The following is a 23539-nucleotide window of genomic DNA, read 5'->3' on the forward strand; positions in this document are numbered from 1 at the left end:
TAGTAGTAGTATAGGAGTAGTAGTAGTATAGGAGTAGTAGTAGTAGTAGTATAGGAGTAGTAGTAGTATAGGAGTAGTAGTAGTAGTGTAGGAGTAGCAGTAGTAGTAGGAGTAGTAGGAGTAGCAGTAGTAGTAGGAGTAGTAGGAGTAGTATAGGAGTAGTAGTAGGAGTAGTAGTAGTAGCAGTATAGGAGTAGCAGTATAGGAGTAGTAGCAGTATCAGTAGTATAGGAGTAGGAGTAGTAGTAGTAGTAGTAGTAGTAGCAGTATAGGAGTAGTAGCAGTATAGGAGTAGTAGCAGTATCAGTAGTATAGTAGTAGCAGTATCAGTAGTATAGTAGTAGTAGTAGCAGTAGTAGTAGCAGTAGTAGTAGTAATAGTAGTAATAGCAGTACTAGCGGCAGTAGTAGCGGCAGTAGTAGTAGCAGTAGTAGTAGTAGTAGTAGTAGTAGTAGCAGCAGTAGTAGTAGTAGTAGTAGTAGTAGTAGCAGTAGTAGTAGTAGTAGTAGCAGTAGTAGTAGCAGCAGTAGTAGCGGCAGTAGTAGTAGTAGCAGTAGCAGTACAATTTATTGGTTGAGCTGATTAACTGTTTATTAATTATACACCAATTTACAATCATAGATTGTCATAAAATAAGATCCTAAAATAGCATAATAACGCTAAACAAAAATATATAAAAGAATGGTTTAATAATTGTACCTGAAGTACAGAGTTGTTTTCCTCTGTGTAGGCGAAGTCAAAGGGATAGACAGGACCAGGGCCTACGTGTTTCTTCCCAATGATCCCTGTATGGAGGAGGAACAGGGAAACTGCCACTCTGGTACACTCCATCAAAACACACATGTCCCCACGCACCTGTCATGAATGTGTGTGCGTACGTGTGATGAGTGTGTGTGTTATCTACCTGTGTGTGTGTAAGGTCTTGACAATGCTAAGGGTGGGTGTGTTCGTGTGATGATGAATGTGTAGGGTGAATGTGTGTTAACTACCTGTGCGTATGTTAGCTTGGCCCAGCAGTAGAGGTAGGCTTTGTACTCCGTCAAACGAGTTGAAGTGATGGACTCCCTGGTGCAGGCCGTACATACCATTCTGATGCTGTGGACAGAGGAACACAGGAAAACAAAATGGATGAATATTAGACCTGCCCTGGAAGGCAACCTATTCCCTATATGGCTCTGGTCAAAAGTAGTGCACTGTATAGGGTATAGTGTTCCATCTGGGATGTCCCCACTTTATGTTGCTGTATGCATCATGAAGAAAAATTAGGAGTGTGTTCCAAAGGGCACCCTGTTATTTAGTACACACCTTTTGACCAGGACCCATAGGGAGGAGGTGAACACACACACTTTTTCCTCTCTCTCGCTCTTACTTTCTCTCTATACACACACACACACCTGTGGCAGGCCTGTCAGTATGGTGGATCGGCTGGGAGAACAGCTACTAACGGAGGTGAAGGCATTCTGGAACACCAGGCTGCGTCGACCCAGAGCGGCTAGGTGAGGCGTACGGACCACGGTGTTGTTATAGACCGACGTCTCGAAGCCTGCGTCGTCCGCTGAGAGAGCGAGGGGGGGAAGGGATTGGGGGAGTGGAGAGAGTGAAGGGGGGAGAGAGGAAGTGTGTTGACCGAGTAGCTAAGTAGAAGAACTGATGTCAAAAACTCACAAATACATCTGATCGAATTCATTGATAAGTGACACGCAGTGTCGATCTTTGATGAATTCAACTGCAGTTAATATTACCGGAAGCAAAAAGGGACTTACCGATAATAAGAAGAACATTCCTCTTCTTGCTCTCTACAACACAGCATATTACCGCCAGCAACAAGACTATCACATCATGACCAACGGCCATATCCGTCTCATAAAGTTTCAAATCGTAAACACAATCTTTTCAGTTGCAGTAAATTGCAGAGTCGACTTTTTAAGAAAATATAGCATCAGCTCTATAAAGCTTATCTCAAACACTCCAGTCAAAGTGTTTGTTTGACATTATTGACATATTCTACATTGAAGTAAGCCTATCCTCTATTTACTGATTACTTTCGCAATAATCAATGTTTTGTTTTCTCTTGATCAAAGAAAATGCAGTGTGAAAATCAATTTGATCTACTCCCGGAAACAGCGCTAACACAGCGCTTCAAACCCCGCCCACTTTGGTCACATGATCGTGGTCACATGAGGCGGAGTGTTTTGCCGGAGAAGAGTGGACGCAGCGGAAGTCGCGCTTTTTTTCTTTCTTGATCAGCACAAGTTACATTTAAGGGAAGTGGTTTTGAAGAAACTGCAGTGATTATGTTGCTGACCTCGCTTAGTTGCTGCGGTCAGTAAACGAAAGAATAGATGTATTGTGATTGAAGAACACAGGCGTTTCATAAAGAATAGATCGCCTGGAAATAGGTTTGTCTATTTAAGTAATTCATTCTTTGTCCATTCCACTGGATCATTTTTATTGCCAGTCAGTATTTGCCTGCCCAGTATGTGTATCCGTCCGTCCGTGTGTGTATCCGTCGGTCCGTGTGTGTGTCCGTCCGTGTGTGTCTGTCTCTGTCTGTACAGTGTATATTGTAATAAACCCAGGGTCGTTACATACAAGCTGACAAGGTACAAATCTGTCGTTCTGCCCCTGAACAGGCAGTTAACCCACTGTTCCCAGGCCGTGTGTGTGTGTGTGTGTGTGTGTGTGTGTGTGTGTGTGTGTGTGTGTGTGTGTGTGTGTGTGTGTGTGTGTGTGTGTGTGTGTGTGTGTGTGTGTGTGTGTGTGTGTGACCTACCTGTGCTTGACCCAGCAGTAGAGGTAGGCTTTGTACTCGTTGAAGTGATGGACTTCCTGGTGCAGGCCGTACATACCATTTTGTGTGTTTGCCTGAGCAGCTATGAAAATGACTGTGGACCCAATAACAAATTTAAAACTGTATGAGACCAGAATGCAAATTGTAAAGTAAATCTTCAACGAAATTGTCATGTGATCGTGGCTAGCCAGTGTCAAATAAATTTGCCAGCCAGCACTATAGCAGTATATTCTAAATTGGATGTGGTGGGTTGGAATGGTGATACTATCGCCATATATTCTAAATGGGATGTGGTGGGTTGGCATGGTGATTGGATGTGGTGGGTTGGCATGGTGATACCATAGCCATATATTCTAAATGGGGTGGGTTGGCATGGTGATACCATAGGCATATATTTTGGGTGGGTTGGCATGGTGATACCATAGCCATATATTCTGGATGGGATGGGTTGGCATGGTGATACCATAGCTGTATATTCTAAATGGGATGGGGTGGGTTGGCATGGTGATACCATAGCCATATATTCTAAATGGGATGGGGTGGGTTGGCATGGTGATACCATAGCCATATATTCTAAATGGGATGGGGTGGGTTGGCATGGTGATACCATAGCCATATATTCTAAATGGGATGTGGTGGGTTGGCATGGTGATACCATAGCCGTATATTCTAGATGGGATGTGGTGTGTTGGCATGGTAATACCATAGCAAATTCTAAATGGGATGGGGTGGGTTGGCATGGTGATACCATAGCTGTATATTCTAAATGGGATGGGTTGGCATGGTGATACCATAGCCATATATTCTAAATGGGGTGGTTTGGCATGGTGATACCATAGGCATATATTTTGGGTGGGTTGGCATGGTGATACCATAGCCATATATTCTGGATGGGGTGGGTTGGCATGGTGATACCATAGGCATATATTTTGGGTGGGTTGGCATGGTGATACCATAGCCATATATTCTGGATGGGATGGGTTGGCATGGTGATACCATAGCTGTATATTCTAAATGGGTTGGCATGGTGATACCATAGCCATATATAAATTTTGGGTGGATTGGCATGGTGATACCATAGCTGTATATTCTAAATGGGATGGGGTGGGTTGGCATGGTGATACCATAGCCATATATTCTAAATGGGTTGGCATGGTGATACCATAGCCGTATATTCTAGATGGGATGTGGTGTTGGCATGGTAATACCATAGCAAATTCTAAATGGGATGGGGTGGGTTGGCATGGTGATACCATGGCATGGTGATACCATAGCTGTATATTCTAAATGGGATGGGTTGGCATGGTGATACCATAGCCATATATTCTAAATGGGGTGGGTTGGCATGGTGATACCATAGCCATATATTTTAAATGGGTTGGCATGGTGATACCATAGCCGTATATTCTAGATGGGATGTGGTGTGTTGGCATGGTAATACCATAGCAAATTCTAAATGGGATGGGGTGAGTTGGCATGGTGATGCCATATGTTCTAAATGGGATGATGTGGCATGGTGACACCATAGCCATATATTCTGGATGGGATGGGGTGGGTTGGCATGGTGATACCATAACCATATATTCTAAATGGGATGGGTTGGCATGGTGATACCATAGCCATATATTCTGGATGGGATGGGGTGGGTTGGCTTGGTGATACCATAGCCGTATATTCTAAATGGGATGGGTGTTTTGGCATGGTGATGCAGCCGTATATTCTAAATGGGATGGGTGTTTTGGCATGGTGATGCCATAGCCGTATATTCTAAATGGAATCAGGTGGGTTGGCATGGTGATGCCATAGATTTTAAATGGAGTGGGTTGGCATGGTGACACCATAGCCATAGATTTTTAATGGAGTGGGTTGGCATGGTGATAGTTAAATCAATCTGCGTATGTTCTTTTGCCTCGACTGAATTTAGAAACTATAGATTCAATAAATAAGTGAGACAAAAATATTTTGCTCATGTTCTGTTGGCAGTACAGTAGAACTCAGAACTCGTGAAAGTAGAGTACAGTAGACTGACTGATAAATGCAGGTAGCTCACAGTCTAGTTCATCTTGGTTGGCACCCTGATATAAATCTCACACTTGTGGGTAGGATTTTAATAGTTAAAGGAAAACTCCACCCAAAAATGACCCTTTGGTACAGTATTTGTTCCATGAGTCCATTGTTGACATAGTCCCAAAATGTTATGCTAGTCAGCAATCCAATTTTTAAGATAAGCAACTTTCAAAATAGAGACATCATCACCATATGATGCCGAATACGTCATACAGGGATGATTTCTGTTTTTTGAAAGTAGCTTATCTTGAAAACTCAATTGCTGACAAGCAAAACCATGTTCCTTTAAGTCTGTCAGGAGACGACAGTCTACAGTATGTCCTCTATTTTACCATCTTTGTCTTTGTTCTTTATGGGCTTTTATTGCTGGATTTAATTGACCACTTTTCTCCTTTCATCACAGTGAGTGCACCAGTACTACCACACATGGAATGGAAACACACTGGGAGGATCTTGCCTTTCTGGATTCTAGAATGATGTGAGATCTGACGGTTCTGGGAACGTTGGTGATTCTCTGCTCCCTTGGTGTTTTGTCCTCTTTTACCTGCCTAGTTGGAGTGTGGAGACGTGGATGTCAGATTATAGTCGAGTTTGAACCTCACCCACCCTGAGGACTGAGGTCTGAGGACTGAGGTCTGAGGACTGAGGACTGAGGTCTGAGGACTGAGGTCTGAGGACTGAGGTCTGAGGACTGAGGTCTGAGGACTGAGGTCTGAGGACTGAGGACTGAGGACTGAGGTCTGAGGACTGAGGTCTGAGGACTGAGGTCTGAGGACTGAGGTCTGAGGACTGAGGTCTGAGGACTGAGGTAAGCAAACACAACCTACCTGGCCTACTGCTGCCACCTACAGTACCTTCCTGGTTTTGCCTGTTTGTGTGTCTATGGAATGGACACATTGGATTTGTTTTTTTGTGTGTGTGTGTGTGTGTGTGTGTACTGTAGTCTCAAAATCTGCTTGTCAGCACTTTGTGTGTGTCTGCCTGTCTGTCTATGACTCTGCTCTCTGTCTACATTAACATCTCTCCGCCTCCTCCATCTCATATTCGACCCTTCGCCAACTACAGACCCTCCTCTGTCCTGTTCCGTCCTGGTTCCAGGCAACATGATGGAGCCCCTGTTGGACCGGCCCGGGCCCCAGATTGGAAGGCCCTCTCTGGGGGAGAGAATGGCCTCCTGCTGCTCCTACAGAACCCTCCAGGCCTGGCTCCCCATCCTCACCTGGTTACCCAAGTAGGTGTCCCACCCTCATCTCTTTCTCTGGTGATGAGAGACAAAGGCTGCCCAGCTAGCACATAATGTTCTGAGAACCATGTGTTTCTTAGGTGGAAACGTCAGTACTTCAGCATGACGTTTTCTACAGGTTTCTTCATGGTTCGATTTAATGTCATGTTCTCAGAACATTAAGAAAACCTTCCATAAAAACCACGAGAAAACATTCGTAAAGTTCAAAGAACGTTCTTAGAATGTTATTTAAAAACATATACATTCCGTTCTCAGCGTCAACAAAACTCTCTCCTTTATTTTTTACATAATGTTCAGTTGTTGGCCCCGCGCCCACTAATTGGCCAACCCTGATCTTAATGAGTGGTTGATTACTTTGATATGGGGTCTAAATGAGCTAAAAGGAACAGCTTTGAAAGAGTTAAGAAAACATGGCCTGCTAGCTCCATCCTGGTGGCGCGGTGGACTAATTCCATGGATAGAGAACAGAAGAGCATAGATTTGAATGTCACTAACGCCTTGCCACAATAAAAAAAGATATGTATTTGCATGATTGATACTTAGGACACATGGAAATTCATATGCTTATCTGTGCTGGGAGTTCAGAACAGTGAACCCAAAATAAACCAGCAGGGTTATTAAGGCTTATTGAAGCATGTTGTCTGAACGTTATTTATTTACTTTCAAATATGTCTTGGTCTCTGTCTCTCTCTCTTTCAATCTAAATCCTTGGGGAGCTAACACAAGTCTTTCTGTGTTTTCTCCACCTCCAGGTACAGGCTGAGCTGGCTCCAGATGGACCTGATAGCAGGTCTCACCGTGGGTCTAACCACCGTACCACAGGCCCTGGCTTATGCTGAGGTGGCCGGCCTACCTGTACAGGTGAGAGATCCAATGGATCACAGTTCATAGGCCTGAGTGTCTATAGACCATAGTATGTACAGGTGAGAGGGAGGAGCAAGGGGCAGGGGTTTGTCTGTACAGGTGAGAGGGAGGAGCATGGGGTGGGGGTTTGTCTGTACAGGTGAGAGGGAGGGGCTGGGGGAAGGGTATATCTGTACAGGTGAGAGGGAGGGGCTGGGGGCAGGGTATATCTGTACAGGTGAGAGGGAGGGGCTGGGGGCAGGGTATATCTGTACAGGTGAGAGGGAGGGGCTGGGGGCAGGGTTTATCTGTAGAGGTGAGAGATCCAATGGATCACAGTTCATAGGCCTGAGTGTCTATAGACCATAGTATGTACAGGTGAGAGGGAGGGGCTGGGGGCAGGGTATATCTGTACAGGTGAGAGGGAGGGGCTGGGGGCAGGGTATATCTGTACAGGTGAGAGGGAGGGGCTGGGGGCAGGGTATATCTGTACAGGTGAGAGGGAGGAGAGGAGGGGTTAAATAGTTAGGCCTACCTGTACTGGTGAGTGGTAGTAGAAGTACCTGCTATATCTCTGGGACAAGGCCTCTCACGCCAGAAGGATCACATGCTGTTTCTAGTGTTGTATTAATAAACTTTTGGCACACCTATGTTGTTACATTTTCCAACCCCTCACAGTAAGCATAGTTGAGTGTAATGTTGAACATGTTATTGGATCATATAGCTTTATAGACCTCAGTGTGCATCCCAAATGGCACCCTATGTCCTATATAGTGCACTACTTTTGACCGGAGACCTATGGGGGAATGAATAGTTTAGAGAATAGGGACACAGTTGGGACACAGTTCATAGGCCTGAGTGTCTATAGACCATAGTCATCAAGTCCTCTCATGTTTTAGTACACTACAGCTTTACCCTGGGGACTCTTTTACCTGCTACCTGACATAACACTCTTCTCCCTCCATTTTCTCCTACAATCCCCCTCACTTCTCCTCTACTCTCTTTTTTGTTTCCTACCCAGACCTCTCTCTCTCTCTCTCTCTGTCTCTCTCTGTCTCTGTCTCTCTCTCTGTCTCTCTCTCTCTCTCTCTCTCTCTCTGTCTCTCTGTCTCTCTCTCTGTCTCTCTCTCTGTCTCTCTCTCTCTGTCTCTCTCTCTCTCTCTCTCTCGTCTCTCTCTCTCTGTCTCTGTCTCTCTCTCTCTCTGTCTCTCTCTGTCTCTGTCTCTGTCTCTCTCTCTCTCTCTGTCTGTCTCTGTGTCTCTGTCTCTGTCTCTCTCTCTCTCTCTCTCTCTCTCTCTCTCTCTTCTCTCTCTCTGCCTCTCAATTCAATTCAAATGGCTTTATTGGCATGGGAATCATATGTTTACGTTGCCAAGTGAAATGGATGAACAAACGTGAAATAAACACTAAAAACTAACAGTAAACATTACACTCACACAAGTTCCAAAAGAATGGAGACATTTCAATGTCATGTTATGTCTATATAGTGTTGTAGCGATGTGCAAATAGTTAGTTAAAGTACAAAATGGAAAATAAATAAATATGGATTGTATTTACAATGGTGTTTGTTCTTCACTGGTTGCCCTTTTCTCGTGGCAACAGGTCACAAATCTTGCCGCTGTGATGGTACACTGTGGTATTTCACCCAGTAGATATGGGAGTTTATCAAAATTGGATTTGTTTTCGAATTCTTTGTGGGTCTGTGTAATCTGAAGGAAATATATGTCTCTAATATGGTTATACATTTGGCAGGAGGTTAGGAAGTGCAGCTCTCTCTCTACTTCCTTTAAGTCAAATGATCCCCCTCTCTACAGTACGGCTTGTACTCAGCCTTCATGGGTGGGTTCATCTATACGTTTCTGGGAACCTCCAAGGATGTAACCCTGGGTCCTACTGCCATCATGTCCCTGCTGTGTGCCTCCTACGTGGGGGGAGACCCGGTCCGAGCCGTCCTCCTCAGCCTGATCTGTGGAACCATACAGACCGCCATGGCTCTACTACGTTTGGGTAGGGGAGAAATAATAGTTTGTTGTAGATTGTCTTCAAGATCATCCTCATAGTTCTGGTTCTAGATCACCCTCGTAGTTCTGGTTCTAGATCACCCTTGTAGTTATGGTTCTAGATCAACCCTGTAGTCCTGGTTCTAGATCAACCTTGTAGTCCTGGTTCTAGATCAACCTCGTAGTCCTGGTTCTAGATCAACCTTGTAGTCCTGGTTCTAGATCAACCTCATAGTCCTGGTTTTAGATCAACTTCGTAGTCCTGGTTCTAGATCAACCTCGTAGTCCTGGTTCTAGATCAACCTAGTACTCCTGGTTCTAGATCAACCTCGTAGTCCTGGTTCTAGGTCAACCTCATAGTCCTGGTTCTAGATCAACCTCGTAGTCCTGGTTCTAGATCAACCTCGTAGTCCTGGTTCTAGATCAACCTCGTAGTCCTGGTTCTAGATCAACCCCGTAGTCCTGGTTCTAGATCAACCTCGTAGTCCTGGTTCTAGATCAACCCCGTAGTCCTGGTTCTAGATCATCCTCGTAGTTCTGGTTCGAGATCACCCTCATAGTTCTGGTTTGGGATCATCATAGTGCTGGTTCTAGATCATCCTCATAGTTCTATTTCTAGATAATTTCTGGTTTCAGGGTTTCTTCTGGACTTCATCTCATTTCCGGTGATCAAAGGCTTCACCTGTGCTGCCGCGGTAACCATAGCCTTCGGTCAAGTCAAGGTGAGACACACACACACACACACCATCCCTGTATGAGGACAGTGTTAATTCAGTGTTGTTTTGTCTCCAGAATGTGCTGGGACTGAAGGACATACCGCATGAGTTCTTCCTGCAGGTCTACTACACCTTCTACAGGATACCTGAGACCAGGTAGAGTAGAGGACTGGTCTACACCTTCTACAGGATACCTGAGACCAGGTAGAGTAGAGGACTGGTCTACACCTTCTACAGGATACCTGAGACCAGGTAGAGTAGAGGACTGGTCTACACCTTCTACAGGATACCTGAGACCAGGTAGAGTAGAGGACTGGTCTACACCTTCTACAGGAAACCTGAGACCAGGTAGAGTAGAGGACTGGTCTACACCTTCTACAGGAAACCTGAGACCAGGTAGAGTAGAGGACTGGTCTACACCTTCTACAGGACCTGAGACCTAGAGGACTGGACCAGGAAACCTGAGACCAGGTAGAGTAGAGGACTGGTCTACACCTTCTGAGACCAGGATACCTGAGACCAGGTAGAGTAGAGACTGGACCTTCTACAGGATACCTGAGACCAGGTAGAGTAGAGGACTGGTCTATACCTTCTACAGGATACCTGAGACCAGGTAGAGTAGAGGACTGGTCTATACCTTCTACAGGATACCTGAGACCAGGTAGAGTAGAGGACTGGTCTACACCTTCTACAGGATACCTGAGACCAGGTAGAGTAGAGGACTGGTCTACACCTTCTACAGGATACCTGAGACCAGGTAGAGTAGAGGACTGGTCTATACCTTCTACAGGATACCTGAGACCAGGTAGAGTAGAGGACTGGTCTATACCTTCTACAGGATACCTGAGACCAGGTAGAGTAGAGGACTGGTCTACACCTTCTACAGGATACCTGAGACCAGGTAGAGTAGAGGACTGGACCTTCTACAGGATACCTGAGACCAGGTAGAGTAGAGGACTGGTCTATACCTTCTACAGGATACCTGAGACCAGGTAGAGTAGAGGACTGGTCTACACCTTCTACAGGATACCTGAGACCAGGTAGAGTAGAGGACTGGTCTACACCTTCTACAGGATACCTGAGACCAGGTAGAGTAGAGGACTGGTCTATACCTTCTACAGGATACCTGAGACCAGGAAGAGTAGAGGACTAGTCTACACCTTCTACAGGAAACCTGAGACCAGGTAGAGTAGAGGACTGGTCTACACCTTCTACAGGATACCTGAGACCAGGTAGAGTAGAGGACTGGTCTACACCTTCTACAGGATACCTGAGACCAGGTAGAGTAGAGGACTGGTCTACACCTTCTACAGGATACCTGAGACCAGGTAGAGTAGAGGACTGGTCTACACCTTCTACAGGAAACCTGAGACCAGGTAGAGTAGAGGACTGGTCTACACCTTCTACAGGATACCTGAGACCAGGTAGAGTAGAGGACTGGTCTACACCTTCTACGGGATACCTGAGACCAGGTAGAGTAGAGGACTGGTCTACACCTTCTAAAGGATACCTGAGACCAGGTAGAGTAGAGGACTGGTCTACACCTTCTAAAGGATACCTGAGACCAGGTAGAGTAGAGGACTGGTCTACACCTTCTACAGGATACCTGAGACCAGGTAGAGTAGAGGACTGGTCTACACCTTCTACAGGATACCTGAGACCAGGTAGAGTAGAGGACTGGTCTACACCTTCTACAGGATACCTGAGACCAGGTAGAGTAGAGGACTGGTCTACACCTTCTACAGGATACCTGAGACCAGGTAGAGTAGAGGACTGGTCTACACCTTCTAAAGGATACCTGAGACCAGGTAGAGTAGGCCTACAGTAGGCTACACTTTTGTGTGTGTGTGTGTAATGTTGTTGTAACGTGTGTGTGTGTAATGTTGTAATGTGTTTGTGTAATATCGTTGTAATGTGTGTGTAGGATAGGAGACGTGGTTCTAGGTCTGGTGTGTGTGTGTGTAGGATAGGAGATGTGGTTCTAGGTCTGCTGTGTCTGTGTGTAGGATAGGAGACGTGGTTCTAGGTCTGCTGTGTCTGTGTGTAGGATAGGAGACGTGGTTCTAGGTCTGCTGTGTGTGTAGGATAGGAGACGTGGTTCTAGGTCTGCTGTGTGTGTGTGTAGGATAGGAGACGTGGTTCTAGGTCTGCTGTGTGTGTGTGTGTGTGTGTGTGTGTGTGTGTGGATAGGATAGGAGACGTGGTTCTAGGTCTGCTGTGTGTGTGTAGGATAGGAGACGTGGTTCTAGGACTGCTGCTGTGTGTGTGTGTGTGTGTGTGTGTGTAGGATAGGAGACGTGGTTCTAGGTCTGCTGTGTCTGTGTGTAGGATAGGAGACGTGGTTCTAGGTCTGCTGTGTGTGTGTGTGTGTGTGTGTGTGTGTGTGTGTGTGTGTGTGTAGGATAGGAGACGTGGTTCTAGGTCTGCTGTGTGTGTGTGTAGGATAGGAGACGTGGTTCTAGGTCTGCTGTGTCTGTGTGTAGGATAGGAGACGTGGTTCTAGGTCTGCTGTGTGTGTGTGTGTGTGTGTGTGTGTGTGTGTAGGATAGGAGACGTGGTTCTAGGTCTGCTGTGTGTGTGTGTAGGATAGGAGACGTGGTTCTAGGTCTGCTGTGTGTGTGTGTAGGATAGGAGATGTGGTTCTAGGTCTGCTGTGTGTGTGTGTAGGATAGGAGACGTGGTTCTAGGTCTGCTGTGTGTGTGTGTAGGATAGGAGACGTGGTTCTAGGTCTGCTGTGTCTAGGATAGGAGACTGTCTGCTGTGTGTGTGTGTGTGTGTGTGTAGGATAGGAGACGTGGTTCTAGGTCTGCTGTGTGTGTGTGTAGGATAGGAGACGTGGTTCTAGGTCTGCTGTGTCTGTGTGTAGGATAGGAGACGTGGTTCTAGGTCTGCTGTGTGTGTGTGTGTGTGTGTGTGTGTAGGATAGGAGATGTGGTTCTAGGTCTGCTGTGTGTGTGTGTGTGTGTAGGTCTGTGTGTGTGTGTGTAGGATAGGAGACGTGGTTCTAGGTCTGCTGTGTGTGTGTGTGTAGGATAGGAGACGTGGTTCTAGGTCTGCTGTGTGTGTGTGTGTGTGTGTGTGTAGGATAGGAGACGTGGTTCTAGGTCTGCTGTGTGTGTGTGTAGGATAGGAGACGTGGTTCTAGGTCTGCTGTGTGTGTGTGTAGGATAGGAGACGTGGTTCTAGGTCTGCTGTGTCTGTGTGTAGGATAGGAGACGTGGTTCTAGGTCTGCTGTGTGTGTGTGTGTGTGTAGGATAGAGACGTGGTTCTAGGTCTGCTGTGTGTGTGTGTAGGATAGGAGACGTGGTTCTAGGTCTGCTGTGTGTGTGTGTAGGATAGGAGATGTGGTTCTAGGTCTGCTGTGTGTGTGTGTAGGATAGGAGACGTGGTTCTAGGTCTGCTGTGTGTGTGTGTGTGTGTGTAGGATAGGAGATGTGGTTCTAGGTCTGCTGTGTGTGTGTGTAGGATAGGAGACGTGGTTCTAGGTCTGCTGTGTCTGTGTCTGCTGGTGACGTTGCAGTGGATGAAGAGTACCCTGGAACCCCGTCAGAACAGGAGGCCCTCCTCACCAGGGCCGCTCACAGTCTGGTCTGGGGCATCGCTACCGGTCAGTACCGGTAGGGGGAGGAGGGTGTGTGTGTGTGTGAGAGAGTATATAATGTGTGTGTCTCCCCACCTCAGTGCGTAATGCGTTGGTCGTAGTGGCGGCGACCTTCCTGGCGTTCTCATGGAACGCGTTTGGCTCACCGGTCTTCACCATTACCGGGAAAACATCCCAGGGCCTGCCGCCGTTCAGAGCCCCTCCCCTCTTCGAGACCACGCCCAACGGTACCAGCATCAGCTTCGGAGAGATCATAGAGGTGAGTGACAGACCAATAGGGATACAGAGTTGGTGAGTGACAGGGGGACAGACCAATAGGGATACAGGGTGGGGGAGTGGCAGGTGGATGGACCAATAGGGATACAGAGTTGACACTGGAGAGTGGGTGTCGTAATTGAGTTATCCCCGTTGGGGAGGGCAGGGGGAGAGTGAGCTGAACCAATGATATTACAGTATTGATTTGTTAGTGTTGAGTTGTCACAGTATTGTGTTTCCAATTAGGTAACAGTGAAAAGTAACAAGTAGCTATTACAGCAAAGGTCCCCAGTCGCTCTTGGTCAGTATGCTAAGCCAATCAGGGAACAGTAATTAGTCATTAGAACGCCGTTGTCCAATCACATCTCGGATATGAGTGATTGAAAACCCCTTCTGACCAATCCCGTGGCAGGATTTTGGAGGAGGGCTGGCTGTCATCCCCTTCATGGGAGTACTGGAGAGCATTGCCATCGCTAAAGCCTTCGGTGAGAGCTGTGTGTGTGTGTGTGTGTGCGCGATGTTAATGGTGTGCTCTTTCTGTACCAACGTGTGTTGTTAAATGTTTATTTCTTATTTATTTGACCAGAGAAGTCACATTGAGGATGGAATATCTAAAAAATCTTGCATAATTATTCTGTTTCTCTATCTTCTTTGCTTTTAAGTGAGTTTAAATGCACTTTTAATAAAGTTTGATTTGATTTGAATCCCCAGCCAGTCAGAATGACTATAGGATCAATGCCAACCAGGAACTGTTTGCTATTGGTCTAACCAACATTATGGGGTCCTTCGTCTCAGCCTATCCAGTCACAGGAAGCTTCGGAAGGTGTGTGTGCATTAGTGTTGCCATGACACCAGTATGGTGATACTAGGAAGTAAGGAAACAAAGGAAACACAACATGAAGCAGACTGAAGCTCTTGAAACAGTCCTGATGTTGGAAACAAACAGCCTGATGTTGGAAACAAACAGCCTGATGTTGGAAACAAACAGCCTGATGTTGGAAACAAACAGCCTGATGTTGGAAACAAACAGCCTGATGTTGTCACCCAGAATCACATTTGTTTATTTTGCAAGTTGTACCACACAATATGTTACAAAAGTAGGTTTTAAAGGAGTTTAGTCTGCTTAGTGTTTAATTTTTTGCCATGGAAAATACTGACATGTGACAACACTAATGTCTGTGTGTTTCCTGTGTAGTGTGTGTGTGTGTGTGTTATATACACGCTAATGTATAATCTGCCCATGTTCAGGACTGCAGTGAACTCCCAGACAGGGGTGTGTACACCAGCCGGAGGCATAGTCACTGGTAAGACAGAATTTACTACAAATATCACTTCTCTCTCTCTCTCTCCTATCCATCCATCTTTCTCTCTCTCTCCTATCCATCTTTCTCTCTCTCTCTGTACTGTACTGCAATGTTGTTGTAGTATAGTTGTTTACTGTATAATACTGCAGTATACTTGTAATTATTGTGTAGTGTCTGACGCCCCCTGGTGTTGAGGTGTAGTAGTTAGTATACTGTAATTAATGTGTGGTATCTGTCTGATGTTGAGGTGTGGTAGTTAGTATACTGTAATTAATGTGTGGTATCTGTCTGGTGTTGAGGTGTGGTAGTGTATTGTGTAGTAGTTAGTATACTGTAATTAATGTGTGGTATCTGTCTGGTGTTGAGGTGTGGTAGTGTATTGTGTGGTAGTTAGTATACTGTAATTAATGTGTGGTATCTGTCTGGTGTTGAGGTGTAGTGTATTGTGTAGTAGTTAGTATACTGTAATTAATGTGTGGTATCTGTCTGGTGTTGAGGTGTGGTAGTGTATTGTGTAGTAGTTAGTATACTGTAATTAATGTGTGGTATCTGTCTGGTGTTGAGGTGTGGTAGTGTATTGTGTGGTAGTTAGTATACTGTAATTAATGTGTGGTATCTGTCTGGTGTTGAGGTGTGGTAGTGTATTGTGTAGTAGTTAGTATACTGTAATTAATGTGTGGTATCTGTCTGGTGTTGAGGTGTGGTAGTGTATTGTGTAGTAGTTAGTATACTGTAATTAATGCGTGGTATCTGTCTGGTGTTGAGGTGTGGTAGTGCTGTTGTCCCTGGCCTTCCTGATGCCAGCATTCTACTACATCCCTAAAGCCTCTCTGGCAGCAGTCATCATCTGTGCTGTGGCTCCCCTGGTCGACTACCGTGTCGTCATGCAGTTCTGGAGGATACGCAGTGAGTCGTTTGTGTTGAATCTGTGTGTTTGTCTCACAGTTTTTACATCTTTGTGTGTCAGTGTGTATTTCAAATCTGTGTGTGTGTTTTCAAATCTGTGTGTTAGAGCTTGATCTGGTGCCGTTCCTGATCACCTTCCTGTTGAGTTTCTGGGAGGTGCAGTACGGCATTGTGGGAGGTGTAGTTGTTTCTGGACTCATGCTGCTCTACAATGTAGCCAGGCCCAGCATAAAGGTAATGTGTATGTGTGCGTGCATGCATTCATTTGTGTGTGTGCATAATACTATGGGCTGTGTGTGTGTGCACTTGCGCATGTAACAGGTGTGTCTGTGTGTAACAGGTGTGTCTGTGTGACAGGTAACTGTGTGTAATGTGTGTGTGCTCTCTGTGTGTAACAGGTGTGTGTGTTCTCTCTGTGTGTAACAGGTGTGTGTGTGTTCTCTCTGTGTGTACAGGTGTGTGTGTGTGTGTGTCTCTCTGTGTGTGTGTGTGTTCTCTGTGTGTGTGTGTGTTCTCTGTGTGTGTGTGTGTTCTCTCTGTGTGTGTGTGTGTTCTCTCTGTGTTCTCTCTGTGTGTGTGTGTGTGTTCTCTCTGTGTGTAACAGGTGTGTGTGTGTTCTCTCTGTGTGTAACAGGTGTGTGTGTTCTCTCTGTGTGTAACAGGTGTGTGTGTGTGTGTTCTCTCTGTGTGTACAGGTGTGTGTGTGTGTGTTTCTCTGTGTGTACAGGTGTGTGTGTGTGTGTGTGTGTTCTCTCTGTGTGTAACAGGTGTGTGTGTGTGTTCTCTCTGTGTGTAACAGGTGTGTTCTCTCTGTGTGTAACAGGTGTGTGTGTTCTCTCTGTGTGTAACAGGTGTGTGATCATGGTGTTTTGGTGATGGAGTTAGATAGTGGACTCAGTTTCCCCTCCACAGAGTACCTCAACACTGTCCTATACACTCAGGCACTGCAGGGTAAGAGAGAGTGTGGGTATTCTGGAATGCTGGAACATTGTTAATGTGGGAGGCAATCCGTCTGCCTAGGGAAACTAATCTTTCCTCCTCTTGTGCGTGCCCCCCCTCTCTCCTCTCCCCCCTCCCTGTCTCCCTCAGCCTCTCCTCCTAGGTCAGTGGTCCTGGACTGTCATCATGTCAATACTGTAGACTATACAGTTGTCAACGAGCTCAGGGACCTGCTACGACAGTTCAAACTACGAGGGGTCGCACTCATCTTCTCTGGCCTGCAGGTACTGACTGACTGGGTGTGTTCTGGCCTGCAGGTACTGGACTGGGTGTGTTCTGGCCTGCAGGTACTGACTGACTGGGTGTGTTCTGGCCTGCAGGTACTGACTGACTGGGTGTGTTCTGGCCTGCAGGTACTGACTGACTGGGTGTGTTCTGGCCTGCAGGTACTGACTGACTGGGTGTGTTCTGGCCTGCAGGTACTGACTGACTGGGTGTGTTCTGGCCTGCAGGTACTGACTGACTGGGTGTGTTCTGGCTTGCAGGTACTGACTGACTGGGTGTGTTCTGGCCTGCAGGTACTGACTGACTGGGTGTGTTCTGGCCTGCAGGTACTGACTGACTGGGTGTGTTCTGGCCTGCAGGTACTGACTGACTGGGTGTGTTCTGGCCTGCAGGTACTGACTGACTGGGTGTGTTCTGGCCTGCAGGTACTGACTGACTGGGTGTGTTCTGGCCTGCAGGTACTGACTAACTGGGTGTGTTCTGGCCTGCAGGTACTGACTGACTGGGTGTGTTCTGGCCTGCAGGTACTGACTGACTGGGTGTGTTCTGGCCTGCAGGTACATTAGTCGACCAACAATGATGAAGTATAATCAGACTGATTGCATCTCTCTCTGTCTCTTCTCTTCCCTCTGTCTCTCTCTCTTCTCTTCCCTCTGTCTGTCTGTCTCTCTCTTCCCTCTGTCTGTCTCTCTCTTCTCTGTCCCCTGTCTGTCTCTCTCTTCTCTTGTGTCTGTCTGTCTCTCTCTTCTCTTCCCTCTGTCTGTCTGTCTCTCTCTTCTCTTCCCTCTGTCTGTCTCTCTCTTCTCTTCCCTCTGTCTGTCTCTCTCTTCTCTTCCCTCTGTCTGTCTCTCTCTTCTCTTCCCTCTGTCTGTCTGTCTCTCTCTTCTCTTCCCTCTGTCTGTCTCTCTCTTCTCTTCCCTCTGTCTGTCTGTCTGTCTCTTCTCTTCCCTCTGTCTGTCTGTCTCTTCTCTTGTCAGGTCTGTCTGTCTCTCTCTTCTCTTCCCCTGTCTGTCTCTCTCTTCTCTTCTCTTCTCTTCCCTCTGTCTGTCTGTCTCTCTCTTCTCTTCCCTCTGTCTGTCTCTTTTCTTCTCTTTCCTCTGTCTCTTCTCTTCAGGTCTCTTCTCTTCTCTTCCCTCTGTCTGTCTCTCTCTTCTCTTCCCCTGTCTGTTTCTTCTCTTCTCTTCCCTCTGTCTGTCTCTCTCTCTCTTCTCTTCTCTTCCCTCTGTCTGTCTCTCTCTCTTCTCTTCTCTTCCCTCTGTCTGTCTCTCTCTTCTCTTTCCTCTGTCTGTCTGTCTCTCTCTTCTCTTCCCCCTGTCTGTCTCTCTCTTCTCTTCCCCTGTCTGTCTCTCTCTTCTCTTCCCTCTGTCTGTCTCTCTTTTCTTCTCTTCCCTCTGTCTGTCTGTCTCTCTCTCTTCTCTTCTCTTCCCTCTGTCTGTCTCTCTCTTCTCTTCCCTCTGTCTGTCTCTCTCTCTCTTCTCTTCCCTCTGTCTGGGTCTCTCTCTCTTCTCTTCCCTCTGTCTGTCTCTCTCTTCTCTTCCCTCTGTCTGTCTCTCTCTTCTCTTCCCTCTGTCTCTCTCTCTCTTTTCTTCTCTTCCCTCTGTCTGTCTGTCTCTCTCTCTTCTCTTCTCTTCCTCTGTCTGTCTCTCTCTTCTCTTCCCTCTGTCTGTCTGTCTTTTCTTCTCTTCCCTCTGTCTGTCTGTCTCTCTCTCTTCTCTTCTCTTCCCTCTGTCTGCTCAGGGACTCTTCTCTTCTCTTCCTCTGTCTGTCTCTCTCTTCTCTTCTCTTCCCTCTGTCTGTCTCTCTCTTCTCTTCCTCTGTCTGTCTGTCTCTCTCTTCTCTTCCTCTGTCTGTCTCTCTCTCTCTCTTCTCTTCCCTCTGTCTGTCTCTCTCTTCTCTTCCCTCTGTCTGTCTCTTCTTCTCTTCCCTCTGTCTGTCTCTTCTCTCTCTTCTCTTCTCTTCCCTCTGTCTGGTCTCTTCTCTTCCCTCTGTCTGTCTCTCTCTCTTCTCTTCTCTTCCCTCTGTCTGGGTCTCTTCTCTTCCCCTGTCTGTCTCTCTCTTCTCTTCTCTTCTCTTCCCTCTGTCTGTCCTCTCAGGTCTCTTCTCTTCCCTCTGTCTGTCTCTCTCTCTCTCTTCTCTTCCCTCTGTCTGTCTCTCTCTTCTCTTCCCTCTGTCTGTCTCTCTCTTCTCTTCCTCTGTCTGTCTGTCTCTCTCTCTTCTCTTCCCCCTGTCTGTCTCTTCTCTTCCCCTGTCTGTCTCTCTCTTCTCTTCCCTCTGTCTGTCTGTCTCTCTCTTCTCTTCCCTCTGTCTGTCTCTCTCTTCTCTTCCCTCTGTCTGTCTGTCTCTCTCTCTTCTCTTCCCCTCTGTCTGTCTCTTCTGTCTGCTCTTCTCTACTGTCTGTCTGGGTCTCTTCTCTTCCCTCTGTATGGTCTCTCTCTCTCTTCTCTTCCCTCTGTCTGTCTCTCTCTTCTCTTCCCTCTGTCTGTCTCTCTCTTCTCTTCCCTCTGTCTGTCTGTCTCTCTCTTCTCTTCCCCCTGTCTGTCTCTCTCTTCTCTTCCCCCTGTCTGTCTCTCTCTTCTCTTCCCTCTGTCTCTCTCTTCTCTTCTCTTCCCTCTGTCTGTCTCTCTCTCTCTCTTCTCTTCCCTCTGTCTGTCTCTCTCTTCTCTTCCCTCTGTCTGTCTGTCTGTCTCTTCTCTTCCCTCTGTCTGTCTCTCTCTTCTCTTCCCCTGTCTGTCTCTCTCTTCTCTTCCCTCTGTCTGTCTCTCTCTTCTCTTCCCCCTGTCTGTCTGTCTGTCTCTTCTCTTCCCCCTGTCTGTCTCTCTCTTCTCTTCCCCTGTCTGTCTGTCTCTCCTCTTCCCTCTGTCTGTCTCTCTCTTCTCTTCCCTCTGTCTGTCTCTCTCTTCTCTTCCCTCTGTCTGTCTGTCTCTTCTCTTCCCCTGTCTGTCTTCTCTTCTCTTCCCCTGTCTGTCTCTCTCTTCTCTTCCCTCTGTCTGTCTCTTCTCTTCCCTCTGTCTGTCTGTCTCCCCTGTCTGTCTCTCTCTTCTCTTCCCCTGTCTGTCTGTCTCTTCTCTTCCCTCTGTCTGTCTCTCTCTCTCTTCCCCTGTCTGTCTCTCTCTTCTCTTCCCTCTGTCTGTCTCTTCTCTTCCCTCTGTCTGTCTCTCTCTTCCCCCTGTCTGTCTCTCTCTTCTCTTCCCTCTGTCTGTCTCTTCTCTTCCGTCTGTCTGTCTCTCTCTTCTCTTCCCTCTGTCTGTCTCTTCTCTTCCCTCTGTCTGTCTCTCTCTTCCCCTGTCTCTCTCTCTCTTCTCTTCCCCTGTCTGTCTCTCTCTTCTCTTCCCCTGTCTGTCTCTCTCTTCTCTTCCCCTGTCTGTCTCTCTCTTCTCTTCCCTCTGTCTGTCTCTCTCTCTTCCCTCTGTCTGTCTCTCTCTTCTCTTCCCTCTGTCTGTCTCTCTTCTCTTCCCTCTGTCTGTCTCTCTTCTCTTCCCTCTGTCTGTCTCTCTCTTCTCTTCCCCTGTCTGTCTCTCTCTTCTCTTCCCTCTGTCTGTCTCTCTCTTCTCTTCCCTCTGTCTGTCTCTCTCTTCTCTTCCCCCTGTCTGTCTCTCTCTTCTCTTCCCTCTGTCTGTCTCTCTCTTCTCTTCCCTCTGTCTGTCTCTCTCTTCTCTTCCCTCTGTCTGTCTCTCTCTTCTCTTCCCTCTGTCTGTCTCTCTCTTCTCTTCCCTCTGTCTGTCTCTCTCTCTTCTCTTCCCTGTCTGTCTGTCTCTCTCTCTTCTCTTCCCCCTGTCTGTCTCTCTCTTCTCTTCCCTCTGTCTGTCTCTCTCTTCTCTTCCCCTGTCTGTCTCTCTCTTCTCTTCCCTCTGTCTGTCTCTCTCTCTTCTCTTCCCTCTGTCTGTCTCTCTCTTCTCTTCCCTCTGTCTGTCTCTCTCTTCTCTTCCCTCTGTCTGTCTCTCTCTTCTCTTCCCCTGTCTGTCTGTCTCTCTCTTCTCTTCCCTCTGTCTGTCTCTCTCTCTCTCTTCTCTTCCCTCTGTCTCTTCTTCTCTTCCCCCTGTCTGTCTCTCTCTTCTCTTCCCCTGTCTGTCTCTCTCTTCTCTTCCCTGTCTGTCTCTCTCTCTCTTCTCTTCCCTCTGTCTGTCTCTCTCTTCTCTTCCCTGTCTGTCTGTCTCTCTCTTCTCTTCCCCTGTCTGTCTGTCTCTCTCTTCTCTTCCCTGTCTGTCTGTCTCTCTCTTCTCTTCCCTCTGTCTGTCTGTCTCTCTCTTCTCTTCCCTCTGTCTGTCTCTCTCTTCTCTTCCCTTTGTCTGTCTCTCTTCTCTTCCCCTGTCTGTCTGTCTCTCTCTTCTCTTCCCCCTGTCTGTCTGTCTCTCTCTTCTCTTTCCCCTGTCTGTCTGTCTCTCTCTTCTCTTCCCCTGTCTGTCTGTCTCTCTCTTCTCTTCCCTCTGTCTCCCTCTCTCAGTATTCGGTCTTGGAGGTCCTGTTGGCAGCAGACCTGTCGGATCTTAGACACACCGCCAGTGTGGAGGCGGCACTAACCATCCTTTCGGGTAGCACTCAGTGACTGACACTACAACCAACCAATCACAGACGAGAACAGTGATATATATATATATTTTTTTATGCTGTCCTGAACCAATCCCTGCTGAGTGCACCAATTACACTCGACTCAACGGACCCTGACACTGAAATCAGAATGATTGGTATGGATCTGGACCAATCAGGGTACAGAGGTGACCAAGAATGTCCCTCCCCCTTACTAATTTATTGGCTGTCAAGCAGTTGACAGGTTGTCAATCCCGTTTTTTTAACCAAGGATAAGAACCGATCTCTTGTGCTTTTCCACTTTGAAGATGCTGCTGTGTGATCGGTTTCTTCTTGTAGCTTTTATAATGACTTTTATGTTGAAGTTATCTGTAGACACTGATCAAGTCTAGAGTAGGTTTGTGGTTTCTATCACTAATGGACATTTGAATGTCTCTGTGTGCAGTTTGAAGGTAGTTTCTGGCCCATTGCTAACTAGCGTTAGCTCAATGACTGGAAGTTTACAGGAACAGCTAGCACACACACACTACCTTTATCCTGGGTCTGTTTTAACAGGTTTGCTCTGTGTGTTAACCCCTTCAGAGCCAACGTACACAGAGGAACTGGAGGACGGGAAATCACTTCTCAGGAAGTGATGTAAGGAAAGAAGCCCCACCCTCTCAGCACTTAACTTCCTGTTTGTGTTCCAAATCAAAATTCCAAATCCTTTCCAAGCCCCTACCCGTGTGTCCCAATCCTGGTCCCGCAGACCCTAAGGGGGACACATTTTTGTTTTTTTGCCCTCGCACTCACAAACCTGATTCAACCAAATGCTTGATGAGAAGTTTATTAGTTGAATTAAGCTAAAAACAAAAGATGTGCACCGTCTTGGGTCCCCGGACCAGGATTGGGAAGCCCTCACCGGAGTCAGTGTGTGTGGATAGGTGGAAGCAATATGGAGGAAATAGCACTTAGCCTGTCCAGAGATATAACTATATCTAATACCTATGGAATGTTTTGATTTGATTTACATAGGTGTTAGTATACTTGTCAAATATCCTTAGACTGGTGAGGTACTTACACTATTGCAACTGTGCTTTTAAATGTTCTTCTTATACGCATTAATACATATAATATATTATTGTATACATTTGCTTGATCAATTAGACTTTGATAAATTACAATTATTGATGCCTTTCAAATTGATCAATTGTACTTTATTGGTTGCCTCTATTGGATGAGAAGTTGACTGTCTCCTACTCTCTCTCTCTGTGTGTGTGTGTGTGTGTGTGTGTGTGTGTGTGTGTGTGTGTGTGTGTGTGTGTGTGTGTGTGTGTGTGTGTGTGTGTGTGTGTGTGTGTGTGTGTGTGTGTGTGTGTGTGTGTATGTATTTACCTGTACGATCATGACCATAAGAAGAATATCACATTCCAAATGGTTTGTGCCTTGTATGTTCTGCACTTAATACAATTATTTTGTTGTTTTTTAACACTTTGAAACGTTTTAATTCTTACTTAGAAATGTATCTGATAAGACTGACAATTTGTATAAAGCTCCAAACGTAGTTTTATGCAGGGAATTAACCAGTGTTGTAAAGTGCTTAAGTAAAGATACTTTAAAGTACAACTGAAGTCGTTTTGGGGTTATTTGTACTTTACTATTTATATTTTTGACTACTTTTACTTTTATTCCACTACATTCCTAAAGAAAATAATGTACTTTTTACTCCACTACATTCCTAAAGAAAAAATGTACTTTTTACTCCACTACATTCCTAAAGAAAATAATGTACTTTTTACTCCACTACATTCCTAAAGAAAATAATGTACTTTTTACTCCATTTTCCCTGACAACCAAAAGTACTCATTACATTTTGGATGATTAACAGGACAGGAAAATGGTCTAATTCACATCCCTGGTCATCCCTACTGTCATCCCTACTGCCTCTGATGTGGTGGACACACTAAACAGAGAACATCCCTGGTCATCCCTACTGCCTCTGATCTGGTGGACTCACTAAACAGAGAACATCCCTGGTCATCCCTACTGCCTCTGATCTGGAGGACTCACTAAACAGAGAACAT

The 23539-nt window shown here is 46.4% G+C and overlaps 2 protein-coding genes and 1 long non-coding RNA gene across 3 annotated transcripts; 1 reads left to right on the top strand and 2 right to left on the bottom strand.

Annotated features, from left to right (window-relative positions):
• Positions 1–699: 699 nt before the first annotated feature.
• Positions 700–2170, bottom strand: LOC112242248 (N-sulphoglucosamine sulphohydrolase-like; the record flags this gene model as incomplete). Its single annotated transcript, XM_042313006.1, is given in 4 exon segments — positions 700–785; positions 990–1095; positions 1395–1555; positions 1764–2170. Coding segments are annotated over 4 exon segments (444 nt in total), but the record flags the coding sequence as incomplete, so codon positions are not given.
• Positions 2171–2200: 30 nt separating this feature from the next.
• LOC112242247 (sodium-independent sulfate anion transporter) lies at positions 2201–23081 on the top strand. The gene is given in 18 exon segments (XM_042313007.1): positions 2201–2399; positions 5262–5491; positions 5924–6089; positions 6854–6962; positions 8759–8951; positions 9581–9666; positions 9737–9816; positions 13128–13245; positions 13313–13522; positions 13931–14003; positions 14230–14341; positions 14767–14822; positions 15588–15728; positions 15835–15962; positions 16580–16679; positions 16818–16951; positions 21394–21481; positions 22059–23081. Coding segments are annotated over 16 exon segments (1809 nt in total). The 5' UTR covers positions 2201–2399; positions 5262–5491; positions 5924–5961; the 3' UTR covers positions 22112–23081.
• Positions 8945–10721, bottom strand: LOC121843424. The gene is made up of 3 exons (XR_006081547.1): positions 10595–10721; positions 10250–10503; positions 8945–10080 (listed from the first exon to the last, which is right to left on the bottom strand). It is a non-coding gene; the product is annotated as an uncharacterized LOC121843424 (long non-coding RNA).
• Positions 23082–23539: the final 458 nt, after the last annotated feature.

Source organism: Oncorhynchus tshawytscha, unplaced genomic scaffold (assembly GCF_018296145.1).
Source record: "Oncorhynchus tshawytscha isolate Ot180627B unplaced genomic scaffold, Otsh_v2.0 Un_contig_6760_pilon_pilon, whole genome shotgun sequence".
Lineage (NCBI taxonomy): Eukaryota > Metazoa > Chordata > Actinopteri > Salmoniformes > Salmonidae > Oncorhynchus > Oncorhynchus tshawytscha.